Source organism: Hemicordylus capensis, chromosome 2 (assembly GCF_027244095.1).
Source record: "Hemicordylus capensis ecotype Gifberg chromosome 2, rHemCap1.1.pri, whole genome shotgun sequence".
Classification (NCBI taxonomy): domain Eukaryota; kingdom Metazoa; phylum Chordata; class Lepidosauria; order Squamata; family Cordylidae; genus Hemicordylus; species Hemicordylus capensis.
The window spans coordinates 189,530,857-189,556,623 of NC_069658.1; the positions used below are offsets into that span (position 1 = coordinate 189,530,857).

General features: G+C 45.9%; 1 protein-coding gene across 26 annotated transcripts in view; it reads left to right on the top strand.

Annotated features, from left to right (window-relative positions):
• The first annotated feature begins 3,560 nt into the window (after positions 1–3,560).
• MBD1 (methyl-CpG binding domain protein 1) overlaps positions 3,561–25,767 on the top strand; it is a 118,400-nt gene continuing 96,193 nt past the window's right edge. For 14 of the 26 annotated variants that reach the window (XM_053290635.1, XM_053290645.1, XM_053290642.1 and 11 more), the window contains exon 1: positions 4,351–4,372. In XM_053290635.1, coding sequence (XP_053146610.1) covers positions 4,369–4,372 — 4 coding nt within the window. In that variant the 5' untranslated portion in view covers positions 4,351–4,368. Of the gene's footprint in view, positions 3,701–3,794; positions 3,908–4,349; positions 4,373–25,767 lie in introns of those variants that run through there. The other 12 variants (XM_053290648.1, XM_053290657.1, XM_053290662.1 and 9 more) reach the window with 4 other exon arrangements.

The window sequence follows — 25,767 nt, forward strand, 5'->3', positions numbered from 1 at the left end:
TATATTTGGGTGTAATCAGCATGCTGATAATACCCTGCACCAAATCTCCTGATGATCTCTCCCACTAGTTTCATGTAGACGTTAAAGAGCACTGGAGACAGCATGGTGCCCTGGGAGACGCCATATAAAAGTTCACATTTTAAAGAACGGCACCATCTGGAATCCAAGCGGCACCATCTGGAATCTACCCAAGAGGTAGGAGTGGAACCACTGCAAAGCAGTGCCCTCACTTGCATCCCCCTCAGACTGTCCAGAAGGATACTATGGCCAATAATATGGAAAGCCGCCAAGAATTTCAAAAGGACAAGCAGAATCACACCCCCTCTGTCACTTCCCCGTTGGAGATCATCATGCCGACCATGGCAGTCTCCACCTCATGGCCCGCCTGAAAACCAGTCTGAAATGGATATAGATAGTTGCCTCCAAGATTGCAACTGGGAGGCCACCATTCTCTCAATTATCTTGCCCAGCGGTGGAAGGTTGGAGTCAGGCCTATAGCTGCTTAACTCTGAAGGATCCAATTCAGGCTTCTTCAGAAGAGGTATAATAATTGTTCCCTTAAGGCATCCTACCCTCCCACAGAGAAGCATTGTAAATGCTTCAACAACCCCCCTTCTATAATACCCCCGCCCTCCGCCAGATAACATAAGCCATGTTGGACAAGGGTCAATAGAACAGTTGGTAGACCTCACCATTCTAAGCAGCTTACATTATCAGGAGTGACAACTGAAACTAATTCAGCCTAACCATATAAGAGGAGTTGCTGGACACCTCTGAATTAGATTCGGCAGTAATTGTGGAGTCTGAGTCTATATTTCAAGGCTGACCACCTGAACAGATTGTAAAGGGGGCTGTGAAAGATCTGAAACACATATGATAAATGAAGTTTGGCATATCCATTGATGACAATATTCCCTATTGCAAGTTTGAACACCAAGTTGACCTTTGGAGAAAGGACAGTGGGAAGATGTTAAAATCTAAGAGGAAAACTGAAATGAGATAATTCAAAGACTCAGCTTTTACTACTATATTTTAAGGCTATTCACACTAGCAGCCTGGGTTAGGCTGCTCGTGTGCAGTGCCGGGATCCGTGTAGATCTCTGTGCTGCCTGCCTAATTCTGCTTTTAGCACCAGCCTCTAGCCAAGGTTAAGGGCACAAAGCACACCCTTAATCCCAGGGCTGGGGTCTTCACACAGGGCCTGATTCCTGGCGCTGGGCCTGACTCTGCTTGTGCGGTGCATTGTGGGATATCTGGAGGCTGGGACACATTGTAGGAGCTCAATCCGTGCATCCCACCATCAAGTATGGATAGTCTGGGGGGAAGGTAGGTTTGGCACAGCCTTCCACCCACCTGCCTGGCGGTCGTCTGCATAGCTAGCTTTCTTGTGTCAAATCAAGGTAAAAGGAAAGCTGGGTAGGACAATGCTGTCCTACCCAGCATTAGAACAAGGTAGGAGGAAAAGCTGTCCTGTGCAGCTTTCCCTCCTACCTTGATTCAACACAGTCACTTCTCCCTCCTCCTACCTAGTTGTTTTTTCTCACATGACTGACAACTGGGAGCACACCCAGCTCCCAAACCTGGGTAGGACACTGGTCCTACTCAGTTTTCGGTTGTGTGCTCTTTGTTTCCCAAGCAGAATTGTCAAGTCTGACTGAAGCTGTTCCTGGACATTCTCCCCCTCCCCTGCCCCGCCACATAATACTATCAAGCAACTAAAGTCTCCAAGATTGCTTCCAATACTCATCTAGAGATCGATAGGAATTTCTGGAGACTCCAGACCAGTCCTGAAAGGCTGGCAACCTTATTCCCATGTAAGGATTTCTTTTTTTGGTGGCTGTGGGAAGAGGATGGTGCTCTGGGCTCACACTCAATGTTACTGCAATTACTGAGGAATCTATGTATGCCTGAGTACTTGTAAGAAAATGCCATTGAATTAACCATCTCTCTTCAGTAAATTTATGCACTCTGGCTTTCCTATCCTCCCTTTTCAAACTCGTGTAAGCTAATTCTATACTAGGGTAGGAAGGAGATTCTCAGCATCCTCACAAACTATATTTTCTATTTTCCTGATGGAAAGCCATGAGAGGCGGGTCTTTTAAAAAGAGTAGCAGTAGCGCTTTTTTCTGTTGACGATGAATCTTGACAGATCACGTGATACTGACCGCCCCCATTCTTAGGGTTGGTTCACGCGTTTGATTCATTTTCCTCTGGAAGTAATATTCGCTCAGTTTTTAAGGAGACAGATGCTGCTGAAATGTTCAGTTTATTGCTTTTTTAAGTCTATCATTTTCCGCCCTAATTTCCAAATGTGACATAGACTAAAACAAATAAATAGTGCTAATTCCATTACGCGAAGACGGGACTTTCCTTGGAAATCATTTGGTTTTGCCTTGCGCTGGGCAGAAGTAGCAACTGCTATAGGAAAAGCTGCAGAAAAAATATGATTTGAATGTAGCTGTAATTGGGGAACTACCATAGCTTCTACTTCTTGCTAGGGTGAGAATGAGAGAGGGGAATGTTCCTTTTCTATTTCTATCTTATTTCATGCGAAAGGTTTGATTTTTTAAAACATTTGAAAAAAATGCCTGCCAGTGCAGGTACAGTCCATAGTTATTCATGTGTTGCGAAGGGAGGCGTTGTATCGGAAAAAGAGAGTGCCCTGCGGTAATGTAAATCTACTGTCCATACTGCAAGATTAAACTGAAGTTGAGCGTGGTTTACACAATCCAGCAATAGAGTTCAATGTTGTTATTCCCACGGGGGATGGTGGGGGTTGGAGAGGTAGGGCTGAAGTAATTTATGTACGGTCAATTCTGAAATGTAGTTCGGTGTTCTGCAGTGTTATCCATTGTTACCAGTTTAATAACATCCAGTACACCAAAACCACTTTCTTTATACAGCATCCAGACTAAAACTATACACGAATTTAATCAATTAATTTATGGGATACTTTAGGGCTGCGAAATTAGTGTGCGGTTTTGATTGCGAAGAGATCGTGGACATCCCTAATCAATCAATCTTTATTACGGTCATAGGCCAGCATAGATATCCCTTTTAAATACCACCCTCCAACAAAACTCGACACAGTCGATCGATCACTCATCTTTCAGGACCACGCGCCGTTTAAACCTCCACAGACATCATTACAGTGGCGGTGGCGGTGTTGGTTTTCTACAGGGAAAAAATCCCCACCGATACAAAACATGCTGCACTTTGTAGCAATGACAGATCTCCTTAATCCCAGCGCTCCCTATTCCAGCGCTCAGTGGCAGGCAGAGGTGCTCGAATCCCGTGACTTGCACGCAAATTCAAAGCCCACGACGAAAATTCCGCGTCAATCCCCCCCCCCCCCACGGTGTGCAGTGTGTAACTCTGACCTTCTTATCTCTATGCTCTATTGGCGTAGTCTTTTTTAAAGCTTCCGCTCCTTCATCACATGCAGCGGGGAGGGAAGAAGGCGTGGCGGTGAGTCGGACCCCTCTGGCTTCGTCTCCTGGAGGGTGCTTCCGCTTCCGGGGTTTTTCTGAAAAGCGTTTGCGTGTGGGTGGTTCTCCCTCCCCGCCTTTGGTCTCCGACGCTGAGGCATAGGAGAGGGACGTGGATATTTCGCTTGTTGCCGCATGGGAAGCCTTTGCGCTGAGGCCTGGCGCGCCGGCTTCCGCCGCGCCTGAGCGACAGTGAGAAGAAAGAAAAGCTGGTAAGCGAAGCGCCTGTGGGCAGAGACCCCCCTGGGTGGTAGAGACGCAGCTGCTGGGCCTTGAATACGCGGAGGCACGGATTTCAGCCCGGAAGGGAGGGGGGCGTGGCAAGTCCCCTGGGGAGTGACGCTGGGGGAACGCCGCTGGAGCTGCGCGGCCGCTGCCCCCAGGCCACCCCGGGGACCTGGGGAACTCCCCTTCTCTAGGTCAGTCGTAACTACCATGAGCCCCCAGGCTGCCTTACTGGGTCGTGAGCACGAGACTTGCCTCGCAGGACCCTTAAATCATTTGAGGTAGCGGTGCTCCTCTTCCGCCCCCAACCAGGAGGAGGTTGGCCACTGCTTCTGTGTATGATACACCGCTCTGGTTATGGCTCCTTCTCGTTGGTTTTCTTCTCACTGGGGGAGGAGGAGGCAGGCAGAGCGCTTTGCCAGGCTCTGCGTCTCTCTGTTGCGTTGTCTGTTGCGTTCGATGGCAGAGATGTTCTAGAACAGAGTTTCTTAACCTTGGGCCCCCAGATGGTTTTGGACTGCAACTCCCATCATCCCCAGACATGCCCTTTGTGGCTGGGGATGATGGGAGTTGTAGTCCAAAACCATCTGGGGTCCGAGGTTAAGAAACTTTGCTCTAGAACTAGCTGCCTTTTGAGGAAACGCGACCTTTGTTTATGTGTGAGTCACTGCTGTCCGCTTGCTCTTGTTGAAATTGTGTGTCGGAGTTCGGTTGGAGGAGGGAAGTGTGCTTCTAGTTCTAGTTCTGAGAAAGAAGAGTGCCTTGGTTGTCAGAAGATGGGGAAATGCCAGCTGTACTTGAAGGGCAACATGTTATGTTTTCTTTGTTATGTACATGCTGTTTAGCTATACATACTTGAAGCTGACCATGGCCTAGCATCAAAGCTGAGCTCAAAAGCAAGCAAAACAAAATGACCATACAGGAGCACTCTCTAACTGGGAGGATGGCTAAGGAGATTGTTTTGTTCACTGGGTATATGGTTACCTTCTATTGCTAAGATGCAATTCACACATGCACTTAGAACACTTCAACTTCTGTACATAAGTTTGCTAATCATTTGGAGTTAGTACACAAGTGCATGATTGTCACTTTATTTGTGGTGACTTGCCTTGTGTGAATGCGCCAGCATAGATTAAGTACTGCAAATAAAGTTTCCATATTGCCTTGAGTTCAATGCTTTTTAATGCTCAGTTGTTAATGATGAAGAGTACAGTACCCTAGATTACTGTACGCCTGATTATGGATAACTGAATCCTTTAAAAATCAAGTGGTGTATGAATGAATGAAGCCTTGCTGCCTGGTAGCTGAACATGTGTACTTACACTCTTGAAGGCCACTTCATTTGAGGAGATAAGAAAGTTTGATGTATTATCTCCACTGGCTCATTCACATAAGTTGTCTTCTAGTTGCATTTATCAAGCAATGACCATTGAATCAGCATTTGATTTCCAGAAAGGAAAATACTTTCTTTCTGATTGTTGCAACAGCCCTTTGAGTAGACTTTGGTTCATTGTCTTTGGCAGATGTGATGGGAGTGATAACGACTGAAGGGAAAGTAATATAGTATTGTTAGAGAAGTCTTCCAGTTCCAACTGTTTCTTTTTTGAATGGTGTGTGTATCTGTTAGACTGTTTCTCTGACAGTTCAGGCTAGGGCTTGACAAATCTCCAGTGCCAGGGAGCTATGGTAGAAGTAGAGTTATTTAATAAAACTTTTGTCTCAGGCCACCTGGTTCCTGCTCTAAGTATGTTACTTGTAAAGGGTACTCCTCCTCTGCCATAAAGTCTGTCACTAAGTCTGGTAATTTCATGAAGTGTTCATTGTCTGGTTCCAACATACAAAGAAAATTTCTGGACTAGACTATACTTGCTACAAGTATTTAAGAACTTTTCTCATTTCCAGTCATATCTCAAGAACTGCGTGGGTGTTTGAAGGATTAATCGGCTGTTTGCTGGTTTATTTCTGAGCATGTTAAGTTGGGCAGGGGGTGGGCGGGGGGAAGGGCTGTAGCTCATTGTCAGAGAACATGTCTTGCCAGTGGTAAACCTAGGTAATTTTGGAGCCTGAACCAGTGTTCTCTCTAATTATTTTCCTCTGTGTGTGGAATGAGTTTTGTTCGGGGTGGGAGTATCAAGGCAGTTTGTGCCCATGTGCATTCAGAGTGGGGTCTTCTTGATTCAACCTGAGCGGGATCTAAAATTAACTGAGTGGGCATCAAAAAACTTGTGAGTGCAGGCATGTGCGCATGCCTTGGAGGGAACACTGGCCTGGACCTAAAGGCCTTTGGAGGCTCCCCCCCTCCCCAGCTGGAGGCCTCTCCCGCTGCCTCTAAAGGATCCAATATTTAAGCAACTGAATTTGCAAGAATGTAAAGATGTACAAGACTCTTTATGCAGAAATACAGTGCTTCTGCTTTAACGTGCCACAGGGCTCTTTGTTTCTTCTTGTAACACAGCAGCTCCTCTGCTCTGATTCTCACCCTCTCCCAACCTGTGCTGCTCTTCTGCTCTTAGATGTTAGTCAACCCTCAGCACCAGCGTTCCCTCCAATTTCTTTCATCCATGTGCAGAATGAGTTTTGTTCTGGGCAGCAGTATCAAGACAATGTGTGCACACACTACGGATACTAGTGAGCAAACGCGCGTGCGCGCACACACACACTTATCACAAATATGAAAGAAACAAATTGTATTTTACAGGTTTTTTTTCCTTCCCTCCACTTCACATTTGCAAGTATATCTCAACTAACTAATGGGGAACAAATTCAGTTTTGAACACAAAATCTCCTGAGTTCATCCTATTGAACACAGGTTTACTGTGGAGTAAGTGTATGTAAGGTTACATATCTTACATCTATGAAGAGCCACTATTGTATGGGGTTGATTTTTTTGTTTATGAATATGCAGTCCAATCTTAATAATGTTTAGCCATTCTACTATTTGTTTCATAGCTAGAATGACACACTACCAAACAATTTAAAGCAGTTGGTTTGCTGGTTAGAGTGCTGGATGAGAATTGGGTTCAGATCCTTGCATACTCAGCCAGGAAGCCCGGGGGATAACCTTAAACTATGTACTTTCTCTCATCCTAACCCACCACACAGGATTGCAGTAAGAATAAAAGTAGGAAGAAAGAATCCTACACACCCTGAGCCACTTAAAGGAGGGGCAGGATACAAGTGTCATGACAAAATACATGTGCAAATAACATATTCATATTTATGCTGACTTTTAGCCTCATGATTCCAATAAATTCATCCCATTCAATGCCATTTATGCCAAACAGAAACAGAAGTCACCTACTAGTAATAGGGACAATATGTATCCACTAATTTGATTTCAAACCAGACAACAGAATGGCATACATGGAGTCAACCCAGTTTCTTAGGTTTTAATAAGTAGTAAGCATTTAAAGGGCAGGGGAGCAATGTTCCCTCTAAGGCTTTTGCATGTGCACATGCACACGTTTTTTTTATGTCTGCTCAGCTAATTTTAGATCCTGTCCAGGTTGAATCAGGAAGACCCCACTTTGAATGCGAGTGCATGCACACTATCTTGACACTGCCACCAGAACAAAACTCATTTCCACACACAGATGAAAAAAAATTAAGAGGGAACACTGCAGGAGAGAAAGTTAGCTTTAAAAAAAATCCCCATCAACTGATTTGCACGGTCTTATTTTTATGCAAGTCTTTAAAAAATCAGTTATTCAGCAGCTTTAGCCCCTTATCAAATGGATTACTCGGCCTGCAAGATCCCTGTGTTTAACACCCTCACTCCACTGAACTGCTGCCTCTGTGTGCTCCCCCCCTCCCCTTTCTTGGTGTGCCTGGCTGGCACCCTCTTTACTTCTTAGTTCCTACTTTCCCTCCTTCCCTCTCCTCCATTCACCATTTTGTACCTTGCTTCCTTCAGGCCCTTCCCCTTTAACTACTCTTTTCTCATCTCCCCCTCTTTTTTCATTTGTTTTCTCAATTCACATGCATTGCACTTGTTATCTCTACTGCAATGCTTACTTTTTAAAAAATACCAGTTTGTTTTACCTTCTTGTGAGTCAGCAGCCACCTCTCCCTCTTTTTGCATCCCCCCTCGCAATCCACATGCCACTTGTTCTCTCTGTCTCCGATGTTGTTTACTTTAGAAAAGGTTGTGTCTTACTTTCCTTGTTCCTCCCCGCTCAGGCAGTCAGCTTAGTGGTAATAATCAGTGAAGCCAGCGGCGTTCGCTCGCTCTCGCTGGTGCTGCTGTTCTCTCCTATTTATTTATTTAACATATTTTTATGCTGCCCAAAACACACGTTCTCTTAGTCTCTCCTCTACTTACGTGGAGGATTGAGTCTGCGCACAGCACACAGGCCCCGGCTGGAAAGGCAGACAGCTAGTAGTCTGCTGCCTCGGCCACTCTATCCCCGCGACTCGCGCAAAGAGAGACCGGGGGGGGGGCTTGTGGCACTACAGGGGGGCATTTGGAGCCCCCCCAACTTGCTGTGCTGCCTTGGAGGGACAGAGGCAGGCAGCTAGCTGCCTCAGCTGCCCTGCCCCATACACTGCGTGAAGAGAGATGTGGGCTTGTGGCACTGGCAGGGGGACACTTGGAGGCCCCCCCCCGCCGGGTTTTGTCTTGCCACCAGGGATGAGCACATGGCCGTCCATGCTGTGGGCTGCTGAACACATGGCCGTCCAGCATTGCCACCGTGGGACATCCGGGTGGGGGGTGTCATTTGGAGAGGCCCCCCCCCCCCGTGGAGGACCAGACTTCAGACCGAAAGTCCAGTCCAAAGAGCGCCACTGTGCCTTACATGCATAAAGAACTGGGTTCAGTCCCAGTCAAAAGAATATCTGGTGAAAAGGCTGATAAAGGCCTCTGTCTTAGACCATGGAAAGCTGCTGAGAGTAGACCATGTTAAGCTAGAGCAGGCCATGGGTGTCTCACAGTGCTTCATAAAGCTCCTTTCTCCCTCTTTCAACACATGCTTTCAGTGAGATGAAGAATAATAGGGTTGTGGGAGACAGAACTATAGTCTCCTGAGGCAATATGTTGGACTGTCGATGCATGGGGACAGAAGAAAAAGTTTCAGGTTGATAGTTTTGACAAGGAGGGAAAACCTTTATACTACTACTAACACAAATATTTATATAACGCTCTTCAACCAAAGTTCTCAAGTGGATTACATAGAAAAATAAATACTCCCCTATAGGAGTAGCACTCTTTAAAAAGCCTTTGCAATGCATGATGGTAGAATACCTCTTTCAAAATGGTGTTAGACTGCAACCTCTGCTGTGACACAACATCAGTATCTTCGATTTGGAGAGGAGGGTGGTCATAAACGTGCATACTGTCTGCTGCTCCTCTTCCCTTGTAAAAACAGCAGAAAACTTATGTGGTGGGTACAAAAGAACACATGTTTTGTCATTGTGGAGAAGTAACTCAGGAAGTCTTCTCTAGCAGTCTGTTAGAAGCAATGTTTGGCTACCAAGTCCTGCCAAATTTGGAGCCCCTGTTTGATAACACATCTCTTATGTGCTGCTGATGAATGGAAGTTGAGATTTTTCTCCCTTTGTAATAAGCAGAGAGACTAGTGGGCAGGGTGGATTTGATTTAAATCAAACTGATTTAAATCATGATTTAAATCACTAGCAGGGTGGATAAAAATAAAAAAAAATCTGATTTAAATCAAAAAAATTATTTAAATAAAAAAATTGGATTTTTTTGATTTAAATCAGATTTTTTAAATTTAAATCGGATTTTTTTGATTTTTATCCACCCTGCTAGTGATTTAAATCGTGATTTAAATCAGTTTGATTTAAATCAAATCCACCCTGCTAGTGGGAAGGTGAGCCTATGAGCAGTCAGCATAAATACTTGTTGAGCCTAGATCCATGAACCTTGGGCACTAACTGAACAAGAGACACCTTTCAAAGTGGTGTTTTTTTAATTGAGCAGGGAGAGAGCAACCAGCCCTATCCAACCCCAGTGCAGTATCCCTCCAGTGGCTGTAGCTGGTATCTGCCTTATGGTTTTTTTAGATTGTGAGCCCTTTGGGGCAGGATGGATTTGATTTAAATCAAACCAATTTAAATCACGATTTAAATCACTAGTCAGTAAGACTAGATTTAAATCATAGTTTTTTTACATAAAGACTCATTCTTGCTGGTATAATCTTAATATTTGCAACCAGATGAAGGTTTCATTTTTGGTCCTCTTCTAGATGGACACATTGCCCAAAATAATCTTACAGAAACCTCTGGAAGAGCATGACACTGTGAATAGATTAATGGTATATACATATTTGTAGCAACAGACCCTTGAGAAAATTATCAGACTTAGTGACAGATGTGCGAGGGAGGGGAGGACAAATTGACTTCTTTTTATTCCCTTTACAGGTAACATACTTGGAACAGGAGCAGGGCTGCCTAGGACAAATAGAGATGTTGTTAATGTTGTTATGGGACAAATAGATGCCAGTGTTAAGGGAGGTGAATTTTAGGGATGTGCAAAAAATTTCGGGCACAGAACGATCTGTGCCTGAAATGAACAATTTCGGGTGATTCGGGGCCGAACCGAATCACCCCCGATGTTCCCCGAATTTTTTCGGGCACGAGCCGAATCACCCGAATTTCGGACCCGAAAAATTCGGGTGATTCGGTTCATGGTTGATTTTTGGCGATTTTTTAAAGTTTTAGTGACTTTGGGGCAGTTCGGGGGCATAGCATGGGATCTGGGCAAAAGGAGTGGGGTGGGGTGGTAGTGCCTAATGGGTGCAGGCTACCACCCCAATTTCAGGGGGATTGGGCAGAGGGCTGATTTTTTGAGAATTTTTGAAGTTTGGGTGTCTTTGGGGCAGATTGGGGGCAGAAAGTGGATCTGCCCCAAAGGAGTGGGGTGGGCTGCTAGATAGTGTCTAATGGGTGGAGGCTACCACCCACCCCCAATTTAAGAGTGATTGGGCAGGGGGTGAATTTTGGTGAATTTATTTTTATGAGGTTTGTCTTCATAAGGTGAAGTGTGCTAAATTGTTTACTTCCTCATATTAGTCATAGTAAAGGAAAGTGTGAAAAAGTGAAAGTGGGGTCATGAGAGTTGTTTAATTGAAAAAAATCTCATTTGCTATGATAGAATGAGAATTCACACCTCAGAAGTTTTTTCTGCCCCCAATCTGCCCCAAAGACACCCAAACTTCAAAAATTCTAAAAAAATCAGCCCTCTGCCAAATCCCCCTGAAATTGGGGTGGTAGCCTCCACCCATTAGGCACTACCATCCCACCCCACTATTTGGGGGCAGATCCACTTTCTGCCCCCAAACTGCCCCAAAGTCACTAAAACTTCAAAAATTCTCAAAATCACCCCTTTTTCCAAACCCCCTGAAATTGGGGTGGTAGCCTCCACCCATTAGGCACTACCACCCCACCCCACTATTCTGCCCCAGGCCCCACTTTCTGCCCCAATATGCCCCAATCTGCCCCAAAGACATGAAAATTTCAGAAATTTACCAAAAATCAGCCCTTTGCCCAATGCCCCTGAAATTGGGGTGGTAGCCTGCACCCATTAGGCACTACCACCCCACCCCACTCCTTTTGCCCAGATCCCATGCTATGCCCCCAACTGCCCCAAAGTCAGTAAAACTTTAAAAATTCACCAAAAATCAGGATATTTCCCAATTCCCCTGAAATTGGGGTGGTAGACTCTACCCATTGGGCACTACCACCCCACCCCAAAATTTTGCCCCTGGGCCCCTTTTTACCCCCCGAATCGATTCAGATTCGGATTAAATCCGAATCCGAACCGAATCAAGGGTGATTCGGGTGACCCAGATTCGGGCACAAAACAGAACAGGGGTCATTCGGTTTGGGTCCGAGCCGAATCACCCGAAAACCCGAATTGCACACCCCTAGTGAATTTGTCCTGCATATGGGGCAGGGCGTTCTTTGTTGTTTCCCCCAGGCTATGGAATGCTATGGAATGTGAGTGTTGGTGGTGGTCTGTGGTTGCTTTAAAAAAACAACACACCTAAAGATCTTTTTTTTTCCTTGTTCAGGTTTTTACCCATTAAGGTCTGCCAGTTTTCTCTGCTGCTTTGTGTTTTATGGTGGCTACTTTTTGGTGCTTTTATAGTTCTTATTGCTTTAATTGATTTTAATGGTTTTAATGTGATTTTTATGGAGTTTTATTGTAGCTATTTTTGTAAATTGCCTTGGGATGAGTTTTATGAAAGGTGGTATAGAAAAGAAATAGAACTATACATAAATAACTGTAACTCTGAATATCCTAGTCTAGGCAACACAGTTAAATATCTAGGTACCGTGGCTCCCTGGTACCTGGTATTTTTCAAGCTCTGTGCTACTTACCATTTAACCATAGCTTGAGGCTACTTAGGGGTGGTACCTTTGGTGTATCTAGACAAGCAGTCTTTGTTTTTTGGTGGTGGTTATTATTAATAATAATAATAATAATAATAATAATTCGGTTTCTATACTGCCCTTCCAAATATGGCTCAGGGCAGTTTACACAGAGAAATAATACATAAATAAGATGGATCCCTGTCCCCAAAGGGCTCACAATATAAAAAGAAACACAAGATAGACACCAGCAGCAGTCACTGGAGGTACTGTGCTGGGGGTGGATAGGGCCGGTTACTCTCCCCCTGCTAAATAAAGAGAATCACCACGTTAAAAAGGTGCCTCTTTGCCAAGTTAACGGATATATCATTTGCACAACATATTTTGAGTTGTCACAATGAAAACTATGAGGGGCAAATAACCTGTGTCTTGTCATCAATTTCAGTGTGTGGGAGATAGCAACAGAAAAACCATGCCATTTGCTTCCACTGTTGTACATCCTGGTGTTGTGCCATCTCTCCCCCCCACACCTGCAACATTTTGGCGGCTGTATGCTTATCTAACATTTTGGCGGCTGTATGCTTATCTAACCAAGAGTTCTCTGTAGGAAAGCTCACGTGTGTGCTAGGTGGAAAAAGAGGTTGGCCTAGCTAAATGGATTTGCTAATCTTGTGGTGTTTAATCTGTGGAACGTGGCAGTTGGTGACTTAACAGTTTTTATTATGATTGTAACCTGTTGGGATAGGAAGCCTCTTGGTTTAGTGCCCAAAGGGAGAATTAGAATTTTGGGACCGGAAGTAGAACAGTTAACAGCAGAGTAGTGTCAGAAAAATAAGAACGGTATCGGTGTCCCAGAGCAGTATTTTGTATAAAGCTAATATTCCTGAAATTTATTGCTCGATTAGATTATTAGCTGTACTTGTTATACTGAACACCAGGGTTGTCTGCATGGGAGTGCATTGCAGCAGCCTGTACTTGAAAAAGTATATTTAAAAAGTGGTATATAAATGTGTTGTAGTAGTAGTAGTAGTATACTCTTGGTCCTGTGCTTTAGTACACGGCTCAAATTATGTAAAACTATATTTGGAAAAAGCAGGCAGCATTTCTCCCTTAAACAGCAGCCCTCCAGACTGCCTAGACTGTGATGTGTGCTCCCTCTTTCTTTCTCGTCCTCCCTGCCTCCCTCTCCCTCTCCGCCTTCCTTATGAACCGGGGACTTAGACAGTAATACCTAAAGCTTGCCTGTAACTCACACAGCTCATAGCTAGCAGAGAAATTGCCAGTTATTTGCTCCATATATTTCACAGGCTGTCTTTGGGACGTAGCAGTTTTTCCATCTCCTCTGGAGACTGCATGCTGTAGACCTGACAATTAACGGTCTGGTTCCATCATCAAACCCTCTCAAGATTCCTGCTCCAGGTCATTGTGCTAACAGAGTGATTAAGGCCAAAGTACCCTATTTAATTCCTGGGTTGAATTTTGGCCACTTTTAAGAACAAATGTATATTCTGTGCTTAGCTTTGGTAATGTCTACATACATCATTTTAGTACCCTGGGCTGCCGAGACAGAAAAATGATTCTGGTAATACACGCTTCTGATTTTAGAAAGATTCTCCTTTTTTTTTTTTTAAACAGATTGATGGCTGGAACATACTGTGTCTGTATGTTAGTGAACTCTGGGTTTCTTTAACCCCTCTTCACCTCGCCCTCCATCTTAAATGAGAAGTATGGTGGAGGGGAAGTTACAATCATCACAATATGGAAATTATAAGTTAGTAATGTAGTCCACTGTTGTCATAAGGCCCCCTGTGTTGGCCTCTCTCTTCTTCCAACTGTGATGTGTAGTAGTATAGGACAATTTTCCTTCCTCCCTATCAGGGTGGATTTGATTTAAATAAACTGATTTAAATCATGATTTAAATCACGATTTAAATCACTAGCAGGGTGGATAAAAATAAAAAAAATCTGATTTAAATAAAAAAAATCAGATTTTTTAAATTTAAATCGGATTTTTTTTATTTTTATCCACCCTGCTAGTGATTTAAATCGTGATTTAAATCGTGATTTAAATCAGTTTGGTTTAAATCAAATCCACCCTGCTCCCTATCACAGGAAGTGTGTTCAGGGCAATATTTTATTTTTTTAAAATCTTAAACTTCATATTTCCCTCCTCAGAAATATTCCTAAATTTGAAAGATCATGAATGCTGATCTTTGATCCTACTTCTTGGGCAGGGGCGTATCTAGGGTAGGGCAGGCAGGGCACGTGCCCCGGGTGCCACTTGAAGGGGGACGCCATTTTGTAAAATTAATTTTTTTTTAAAAAATGGCTGCTGAAAACAAAATGGCCACCGTGCATGCTCAAATGGTCCCTGCAAGGCCCTAGAGGCCAGTGGGGGAAGGGGGACCTTTGCAGACCCCCCACAGCCCCCCAAAGGGGCTACAGGTAAATTTTTTTTAAAAAAATTAATATGATGTATAAGACACTGTACACATATTCAGATTGCCACTATGTACAGAGAATCAGGGCTTGTGAATACTGAGCTGAAGCTTATGAGCTAGGATTGTATTCATTTGCTTCTTGTGATAAGTGAGTTAAATGTGATATCTTGCTAATATGGCTATTAATGGTGAGTTTGTCTTTGAATCAGTGTGAAATCCCTAGTATGAAGGCCCACTGGGAGTTTCTTGCTCTCTTTCTCTCATCTTAACTGTCTTTCTGAAATACTAGAATATATTCCAAGCAGTGACATAGTTTACTCTGCAGATCCTTTAATTATTTTCAGAGTATCTGGGAAAAGTCAAATTCTCCATTTATTTTAAAAACTTATGTAATAGTGATGCTACAATGCATAGTAGAGAATTAGACAAGCACTTCTGTTTAGTTTTCCAAGTACACCTCCACGTAGTATTTGGGTATTTCATGAGCCCCAGCATACTGAAATTTGTAGCTTTCCAGCATTTTCTTGGTCTGTCTTAAGTCCACTGCTAAATAGTTTTTGAAATATTAATAGACTAACAAGCCTGACGTATTTTTCAGCTGATATTATGGTAAAGTTATCTGAGAGATGGGTGTCAGATATTTAGACAGGGGGCGCAATTTCAGTGTTTGCCCTAGGCGCTATTTTCCCTAGATACGTCTCTGTTCTTGGACAGGAGGAGGGACACATGATGTTTCCAGATTACTGTAATGATAAAAGCCCTGGATTTCTCTCTTGTTTCTGCCAAAAAAGCTGCCATATGATGATCCATGTGAACTTAAGAGAGCCAGGGCTTCAGAATAATCAGGAATCTGGTCTGCAAACAAAAGAATGACCCCTCCCCCTTAGTTTGGGGCACTGAGCCAAGTGACTTCCTGTGGCAACTGATTGCAGTATAATTGGGGAGTGTTAAGGAGAACTGTAGGTATGACTGTAACATGGTGTTAGACTAGTGGAGTTGGAAGATTGGGTTTATAGCTTTGTAGAAGTTAAGACGACAAAAGAAGCTGTGAATTCATTCCCTTGAAAGGTTGTATATGGCTTATGAATATCTTGTGATTCTGAAAGAAATTGTTTAGAAAATTATTTATCAAGGCTTCTCTCTTGACCATTCCTTGCCCTTTTGCATTTCTTCTGTAAGAGGTGAAAGGCATGTACTGCAATTGGGAGTTAAAATTGTTGCCTTTGAACACCTCAAAGACCTATGAAAAAAAGTTTCCCTTATTTTACAGAACAGGGATGACTAATAATGGGAAGAGCCCATGGCATTTGCCTTGGAGGTTATGAAACTGGTGACATTTTTATCCTAATTGAGTGGCACTTCTAAATTATTGGTATATTACCTCCCAAGATTAAGCCTCTGGGGTCTTATGCTTAGCAGCATCTATGACTAATTCCTAGTAGTTTGATTGACATTCTATCATTCACAAAAGTTTCATGCACAGACCAAGCAAATGTTACCTGTACTTGAGGGTTTTTTTATGCTCTCAAATTTGCTGATTACTTTTATCAAATTTAATATTCACATTGGTAAGAAGGAATGTGTTTGTAAGGCTTTGAAAATTTGAATTTAAAATGTTTTTAAAATTGGAAGAAGGAAAAAAAGTTTGGCTTTAGATATGTCAGTAGCTTCATAAGAGCTATTTAACATAACTCTTAAGAGCTCTAACTTGCCAGCTTAATTAGCCTATGATATTTAAGTGTCTTTGGACTTACAGTACTCGGAAACTAGGAATATATCTCATATCAGATTGGACTGATGGTCCATCTAGTTTAGTATTATCTACATCAGGGCAATATAACTTTGGCCGTCCTGTAGATGTTGGACTACAGCTCTCTTACTTTCTGCTTTCCTTTCCACAGAGAGGAAAACAACTCATTGCAAGTTCCGAGGGGAAGATCACATGGGTCAGGACTTATTGGGAAGAACTCAGTCATTTTAAATCTGAACCTTATAAAACTGGGTTTGAATCTGGTTTGCAGTGTTCACAAAGCAGTAAATGATGGTATACATCGAACTAGGAAAGGAGGCACATGTGAGGCACACATTCTGAAGCCTCATAACCATGGCTCCAGACCATGGTTTAGTGTTGCATTTGAGCCATATCCTGCATGCCAAGCACAGAGGGGCTGTACTGGGACCTCAGTGTGCTTAATTATAGTGGTATTTGATAAATGCAACTAACTTTTGTCACATACTGAAGTCTTTCACATGACCTCATGGCCACTGCTGGGTGGCAGGAGCTGGGAGTGGGAGGACTCCTCTCCCCCGCCCCCCACAGCATCCCAGGGTGCCCCGTGCTATGAGTGTGATAGCTACTTTTCCCCTTGCCTAGGAGATCCTCAGATAGGGTGATGCACTGCTCATGCCCGAGACAGAACTGGAATCACGTGAATTGATGGTAGGCGTGGTTACCTCCTCACTCCAGTTCCAGTTCTGTCTCGCCTGAGATAGGATCTTTAGGAGAGAGCTCTGGTCAGTCTTAGCCTTTGGCTTCCTTTCTGCCTGTTCTTTCTTCCCTCCGTGGCTATCCTTGTGTGCAAGGGTGGGAGGAAAGCAGTCCTCTATTCGGCCATTACAAATTTATCTCCAAATTATTCTTTTTGATTTCTAATTCCAGTTGGTCCTTAAATTGTCTTTTTGTTATTTTTACCGCTATGGAATCGGCTCACGCAGAGGAGCTCATGCTGGCATCGCTATCAGAGTCTGGATTGCTGCTGCAGCCCCTGGGCAGCGAATCCACAGCAGTGTCGGCTCCTTCCCGCAAGCGGGTCATTGTCTCGGAAGTGGAGGGCTCCGCGAGCCAAGTTGATCGTGGCCGGATGCTGCCATTTTTGGCGGCCGTTTTACCGCTCCCTGAGTGCTCGAGCGGTATCGGCATGGAGCAACTCCCTGCTAAAGCTCCGAAAAAGAACCGCCAATCGATTGACCGCCCTTCCTCTCCCAAACGAAAGAGGAAGCTGAAAGAATCCGCGCTGCTGGCAGAAGGGCGCAGACGGCTTAGCGAGCGCCTTATAGTGCAAGCGGTCTGCCGCCGATCAAAAGCGAAGGCGGGTAAAAATGGCGTGAAAACAAAAGCACACAAGAAGGAGAGCACCAAAATGTTGAAAATGGAGGCTGTAGTCCGGAGCCCGGTGGGCAACCTGCTGGCTTCAGCTCTCCCTCCCGAGGGGAGTGTAGCGGTAGAGGGGGAACCGGCTGGCCCGCGCTGTCCCCCCCCCCCCGCTGCTGGAGGTCCCGAAGGATAGAGAACGTCCCGCCCCGACCGTTTCACCAGCGCAGCCTGTAAGTACTGATCCCTTCCCCCCTCAAGCCACCGAATGGCTTAAAGCCTTCTTTCAACGGGGCTTTCATTTAGAGCCACCTGCGGCTCCGAGTACAACCCAGGGGGACCTCATTCCTAAGTCAGTGGGGACTACTCAGGCTCCCCAATTGCCTGCAGTACCAGTAATGGGAGGGATCCCTAACCCTGCTCTTGCTGTTCCCAGGGGGAGAAAACGTTGCAGGGCACTGAAGGGCGATCGTCTGTCCTCGTCCTCTCCCGACTCCAGCCCTAGGCGCAGGGCTATTCCAATGGAGGAACGTGGTAGGTTCCTTCCGAGACCTCCTGCTCACAGAGTCCGCTCCAGATATAGGGACCACTCTTCTTCGTCCTCAGACTCCCCCATTAGGAAACCCAAGCCCCCACCTCCTAGGGCGCCTGCCATTCCCTCCCCCGTTAATCGGGCGCTACCTACTATCCCGGCGCTACCTACCCCTGCTGCACCTCCCCCTACTGTTCCATCCAGACCTTCATATCCCAGGGAATCCTCTCCATCTTCGGAGGACGGCTCCTCTAGTCCCATGCCAGCGTTACCGAGGGACCCTAGGGATTCATACAAGGAGGAGGGGGAACTTTCTGAAGAAGAGATTACCCCACCTATTTCCAATTCTACTAGGTTGTTCTCCTCCTCTGATTTCGATGTATTGCTGACTAAGGCGGCGGCCAAACGTGTTATAAATGACATTTCCCCCTCAGCCACCACCCCAGCGGAGGCCACCTTTGATCAGCAGGTGTTCCCTCCTTCAGAACCTACGGTGCCTATGGTTCCTCCCCCCCCCTTTTCATTGGGTCATGACTGCGGAGTGGCAGCGCCCCACTTCATCTAAACCTATAGGCAGTCTTCCGAAAAAGCACTACAACCTGCCTGCAGATGTGGCCAAGCTGCTGGCCATTCCCAAGGTGGACCCTCCGGTGGTGCAAATGGTTTCTGGGGCTTTGGTCCATTCTGAACATCAAGAGCAGTTACGGGATCAGGAAGACAGGCGCTGTGATGTCTTAATGAAGAAAGCACATGACGCTTCCGCCGCAACCATCAAGATGGCCACAACCAATTCTATTTTTGCTAGGGCCTCGGTACTGTGGGCAAAAGAGTTGGTCAAGCTCGTTCCACCCGAGCTCCCTAAGTTGCGTCAGGGTATAAATAAAATGGCCAAGGCTGCTGCACTCACCGCCGATTCTAGTCTGGACATCATACTACACTCCTCTAGAGCCCTAGTGGCGGGAGTGGCGGCACGCAGAACGCTCTGGCTTAAACCCTGGAACGCTGACTCTAAGTCAAAGTTGGCCTTGACCTCCGCACCTTTCACAGGGGCTTCTCTATTCGGCCCGGCGCTGGAGCCCATCCTTATCGACACTAAGGATAAGAAAAAAGTCATGCCTTCCGCCAGGAGGGACTTCAGGACTTCCGCCAAAGGGGGACATAGCTCCTTTCGTTCCTTTCGTCAACATCCCGGCAACTACTCACAGTCCTACCAAAATAGAGACTTCCGCCCACTGTTTCACAGGGGCTCCGGCAGATTCCAATGGAGACAGCGAGCTAGAGGTCAGACTAGACCTCCACGATCCTCCAACACTTATTACCGGCAACGCAAGCAGTGACGCCATCCAGGTGGGAGGCCGCCTGGCACACTTCGCTCTCACATGGGCCTCCACAACCACGGACAATTGGGTTCTACAAACAGTTACCAAGGGTTACACTATAGATCTGATTTCCTTCCCCTCTTCCTGTTTCATCCCAACACCAAGATCTTCCATGCCACAGAAACACCTTCGAATGTGTCGGGCTCTGGATCATCTTCTTCAGATCAAGGCAATAGAGTTGGTTCCTCCCGCCCAGAGAGTCCAAGGGACCTATTCCATCCTGTTCCTGGTCCCCAAAAAGGACGGCTCATGGAGGGCCGTGCTGGATCTCAAGGCGTTCAACCAATTCGTGAGGAAGAGGAGGTTCAGAATGGAATCGCTACGCACCATCAAGGAAGCGGTGCGAAAAGGAGACTTTTTGGCCTCGGTCGATTTATCGGAAGCTTACCTACACGTTCCTATACGTCCCGAGGATCGCAGATTTCTCCGCTTTGCATACAACGGCCAACACTTTCAATACTGAGCCCTTCCGTTCGGATTGGCATCAGCCCCATGCGTATTCACAAAATTGATGGCTTCTATTGTGGCATTCCTTCGCCTCCAGGGGGTGGGGCTCCACCCGTACCTGGACGACATTCTTCTGAGGGCACCATCCATACACCTAGCTGTCAGAACGTAGACCTTACTCTCAGGACCCTGAGGGACCACGGATTTGTGGTGAACGAGACCAAGAGCCACCTGGTCCCCACACAGCAGCTAGTCCACCTGGGGGTCCTCTTCGACACCAAGCGGAACCAAATAGCGCTGTCCCCAGAACGCAGAGAAAAGATTATCAAGCAACTCCGACCTCTCCTCTCCAAGCATCGGGAGGACGTCATGATTTTGGCCCAGGCGCTGGGCTCAATGATCGCCTGTCTGGATTCCCCCCCGTGGGTGAGATGGCATTCTCGGCCTCTCCAGTGGCTCCTACTCCCCTGGCAGGATCAGATCATGGCGGCTCAGAGCCTCCAAATCCACGTAACATGAGCGGTCAGGAAATCAATTCGATGGTGGCTGTCCCTGGCACTTCAGCGGGGTATCCAGCTAACGGAGCCCCAAAGGATCATTCTTACAACCGATGCCAGCCTCTCGGGCTGGGGTGCTCACTGTCAGAATCAGATAATCCAGGGCGTATGGTCAACATCAGAGTCCTCCGTGTCCATAAATTGGCTAGAACTCCGAGCAGCCCGTCTGGCAATCATGCACTTCCAACACATCCTTCAGGATCACCATGTCCTTCTTCGGACGGACAACGTCACGGTCAAGGCGCATGTCAATTGTCAGGGAGGCACCAGATCGTCAATTCTGATGCAAGAGGCCGACCTTCTGTTCCAATGGGCGGAACACTATCTTCGGTCCATTCTAGCGGAACACCTCAAGGGAGACAGCAACCAGGTAGCAGATTGGCTGAGCAGGGAGGTCATAGACCCGGGCAAATGGTCACTGAACAAGGAGGTATTCCGTCAACTCACGGGAGTCCTGGGCATGCCTCTAGTGGATCTCTTCGCTTCACGAAACAATCAACTCCCACGGTACTTCTCAAGGTTCCACGACCCTCGAGCAGAGGCCACGGATGCTCTCCACTCGCGCTGGCCAAGGGTACTCCTATATGCCTTTCCTCCAGTCCCCATTCTGATGAAGGTCATCCAGAAGCTACGTCTCGAAGGCGCAGATCTCATCCTGATAGCGCCTTTCTGGCCCAGGCGACCCTGGTTTCCCGATCTGGTCAATCTGGCGACGACTCCCCCGGCGACGACTCCTTTGTGTCTTTTCATCAGTCCAATCTAGGTAACAGGGTATCTAAGTTAACCCTAGCAGCAGGGTGGATTTGATTTTAATCAAACTGATTTAAATCACGATTTAAATCACGATTTAAATCACTAGCAGGGTGGATAAAAATAAAAAAAATGTGATTTAAATCAAAACAATCCGATTTAAATAAAAATCTTTTTTGATTTAAATTGGATTTTTGATTTAAATCTGATTTTTTATTTAAATCGGATTTTTTTTATTTTTATCCACCCTGCTAGTGATTTAAATCGTGATTTAAATCAGTTTGATTTAAATCAAATCCACCCTGCCTAGCAGGCTGGATCAAGTCCTGTATCCGCCTAGCCTACTCGGCACTCGGCCTTCCTCCCCAGGGGGGCCTCACAGCCCACTCTACTAGGAGCACAGCAGCTTCCTCAGCCTTCTCTGCACATGTCCCACTCTCAGAGATATGCAGAGCTGCTACATGGTCGTCTTCAACCCCCTTTATCAAACACTATAAGATCCCTGATTTCTCTCAGGAACAAGCAGCCTTTGGGCGCACGGTTCTACAACAGGTAGTCTGAGCTCATCCTGCCCATCCCGGGGTACTTCTTGTAGCTTGGGCAAGTCCCTATCTGAGGATCTCCTAGGCAAGGGAAAAAGGAACATTGGTCTTACCGTGAAGAGTTCTTTTTCCTTGCACTAGGAGATCCTCAGCCCCGCCCAGATGTTTCTCTGCAAGGTGGACTACCTGTTGAGTACTTTCCATACTTTTGGGTGGAACCTTCTAGGCGGTGGTTTGAGGTTTACTGCTTTCAGGGCACTAGTTTGTTTCTTTCTGCCTTACTGACTGCCTGTCCTGTGTTCTTGAGTTGTCTTGTTTCTTAGTGAGCTCTCTCCACTATCGTACCTAATCCTCGCTCGACATCACTGGAACTGGAGTGAGGAGGTAACCATGCCTACCATCAAGACACGTGATTCCAGTTCTGTCTCGGGCATGAACACCACCCTATCTGAGGATCTCCTAGTGCAAGGAAAAAGAACTCTTCACGGTAAGACCAATGTTCCTTTTCTTGGAGAAATGGTGGCGGGCCCAGGGGAAGCCGCTTAACCTGGTGGTAATCGTCCAGACAATCACTGGCCGAGCTTAAGCGAACCTGTGGTTTGCTTAACCTCGGCTACATGCTGGGTTCAAGAATGAGGATTGGTGTGGGGGTGCTTCACGTGTGCAGGCTGACCCAGACTGGGCTGCCCTAGCCTGGGTTAGTCTGTGCATATGAATACCCTTACTAAGTATTTCTTGCATCCTCTCCCTTAGGTGAGCTTGAGCAAGTTTGTACAGTTGAATTTGGTATGTGGTTTTTGCAAGCTGCTAAGGGTTTGCACTAATAGAACTGCAGAGGAACCAGCTTTTATTTATGGAGTAAAAACTGCTCAAGCATTTGGAGTGGGACTTGGCTCTCCTGTTGTATTCTCAGTTGTGGTAAAAAGGTGCCCTTCCTCTTTACTATGCTGATTCTAATTAATAATTGCCAGTATAGAGGGAGTTAGGTGGTTGCTTTGGAATAACTTGTAATCTTATGTATATAGCATTGATGTTCCATTGCCTTAATGCAGTAGTCTGCCAGTGAGAAAACAGAATGTATATTTTTTAGTGTTTCAGAGCAACACACAGGTGTTTGTAGCTAAGGAATCCTGGATGTAATTATGTCTTGAATCGAGTTGTATACCTACCATGTGGGCCTCGTATACATAATCGTATGTCATAACACTGGCACTTTAATGAAGTGACTGTTCCTTTTCAGTAGCATATATGTGATGAAACAGGGTAGTTGTTCCTAAGTACAGTGGTCCCTCTACTTATGAAATTAATCCGTTCCGAATGCACATTTGTAAGTCGAAAAGTTCGTAAGTCGAAAAGCGGTTTCCCATAGGAATGCATTGGGAACAGATTAATGCGTTCCGGAGCCTAGAAAAAAGACCCAGACTCCCAGTAAGGCTTGCAAACTGCACAGGAACATTTCTTTTCAAGAATAAACAGGCAGTAAACAGGCAGGCAAGTCAAGGAAACCGCATGTAAAATTCGTAAGTCGAGGAAACCCTATCTAAAAATTTGTAAGTCGAAAAAACCGCATCTAAAACCGGATCTAAAACTGCTGTTTGTAACTCGAAAAATACTTATGTTGAGTAATTCGTAAGTCGAGGGACCACTGTATATGAATAATGGTTAATTGGAGAGGATTCTCATAGCCAAACTTGTTCACACACTACTGGTGATACAGGAATAGTGGCATACAGCTAGGCAGTTACTGCTGGTGTTGGCCCATTTGAAGTTGCCTTATAGCAAGTTGAACTGATCACACTGTAACTGAAAACAGGACCTCCAAAGTTTCAGGCAGAAGCCTTCCTCAGGCTAGTTTATTTCCTTCCTTCTCTCAAACAAAAGATGCCACATACTGAAACTACAGATGGCCCTAGTTCGTGATGTGGCGTCTGCCCTTTTACACCCATGGGCTTTGTGCCTGTGCAGAGACCTTGTTGGCACCTACCAATCTCCTATTTTTGGTGGGAACTCTGCCCCCCACCCCCCAACCACTATATATAACTACTCCACTCCTCATCGCCTCAGTCTCTGTTGTCTGCCTTCAGGACATGTCGTGGACTTGCTAGCTCTACAGATAATTGAACAAATGTGATTCCTATTTGTTCTCCTTTTGGTTTACTCCTTTCCTGTTTGTTTAGTTTGATTTCTCTTGAGCATTTGAGAATTTTCCTTCCAGTTTTGTTTACCTCCCCCTCTTGCCCCGCTCCTGGATGGGACGGAGCTGGCTGGCCTGAGCTTTCTATGCCAGGCACGATTAGTTTTAAAATGTGTGTGACTAGGGTTGGAAAGCTGGTCTTGTGGTAGAAAGCATGACTTGTCCCCTTAGCTAAGCAAGGTCAACCCTGGTTGCATATGGATGACAGACTTGATGTGTGAGCATTGTAAGATATTCCCCTTAGGGGATGGAGCCACTCTTGGAAGAGCACAAGGTTCCAAGTTCCCTCCCTGGCTTCTCCAATATAGGGCTGAGAGAGATTCTGGCCTGTAACCTTGGAGAAGCCGCTACCAGTCTGTGGAGACAATATTGAGCTAGTTAGACCAATGGTCTGACTCAGTATATGGCAGCTTCCTATGTTCCTATGCTCCTAAAGATCCCCTCTCCTGACACTCATACTGAGAGTCTGCTTTGTCTGGGAGAATCCCACCTAATCGAGATCTGCCCACTCTGCCAGAAATGGACCAAACAGGCTCACAAAAATAGGGCTTCTCGCTTGTGCACAGCCCTGTGGGAACGAGTCGTCCAGTCCTCAGAGGCTTTAACTCTGAAGCAATCCTTGAAAATGGGGGCTTCAGCATTGTCAGCGAGATCGGACACTGCACCTTGGACCCTCCTGCAACAGAGTGGGGATTTGGTACCGCTTGTGGTGCTGCCTTTGGGACTGGCTGTACCAGCTGGAGAAGGAACTCTGCCTTCGCCATTGCTGCCTGCATTAAACCTGCCCCCTTCAGGATCGGTGCAGGAGGCATTGGTCCTGGCGGCTGCTAAGAAGAAGAGGAAAGTAGCGCAAACAGCACCTCTTCCTGTGGGTCAGTCTCTGCCTCCCATTCCTAAAAAGAAGACACGCTTGCAGGGGACTCCTTTGGAGGAGCTGGCTAGAAAAAAGCCCCAAAAGAGTTCATCTAAAGGGACTCGGACTACTGCGCCAGCCCCTGAGTTGGAGTTGATGGCAACGAAATAAATGCACTCCTTATCTCATAGAACGTTCTCATTGGACCAGTCCTCCCCCTACCAAGGAACTTGGGTTGTTTCTCCTGAAGGAGAAGGGGACTATGGTCAGAACTATTGTCAGAAGGACTATTGCCATTATGACTCTTCTGTACTGGATGCCAATGCAATGTGGCTTCCTAGGAGGCGCTCTTGACCTTTGGTTAAACGGCCAGTTTAACTCACGATGGGGGGCTGCTGACAGGTCCTGGGACTGGAATAAGCAGGACAAATATGCCTGCTGTTATGGTGGTGGATACCAGGACTTCCCTAAATATTCTTTGTATTCAGCTGAATGTGACTCCCCCTTTCATTGGGATTGGCAGAATGAAGACCTGACTTCCAAATAGGGATGGCATGTTGGTCGCTGTGATGGGCAAAGCATCAACACTATTACCCACACCACCGTGAGTGCTCATATGACAGAAGGCGTAGGGATAGACAGAGTTATAAGTGTGCTATCCCTTCCCATGCTCAAGACATACCTTGTTCTTGTTCACCATCTCAAGATTTGCAGGTCCACCATTGTGATTGTGCTCAGCCACTGGAGTGCGCAGAGGAGGTGGTACCTATGCTGCCATCCATAACTGAGGAGTCTGCCCCGCTGCTGGTGGCTAGTGAACAGAACCCGGTGGACCCTGTAGTTCCTGTGGATGCCAGTCAGGTGCCATTGGATACTAATTCGATGCCAGTGGATCTCCTTGATACTGACAGTGGGGGAGAAGATGCTAATTCTC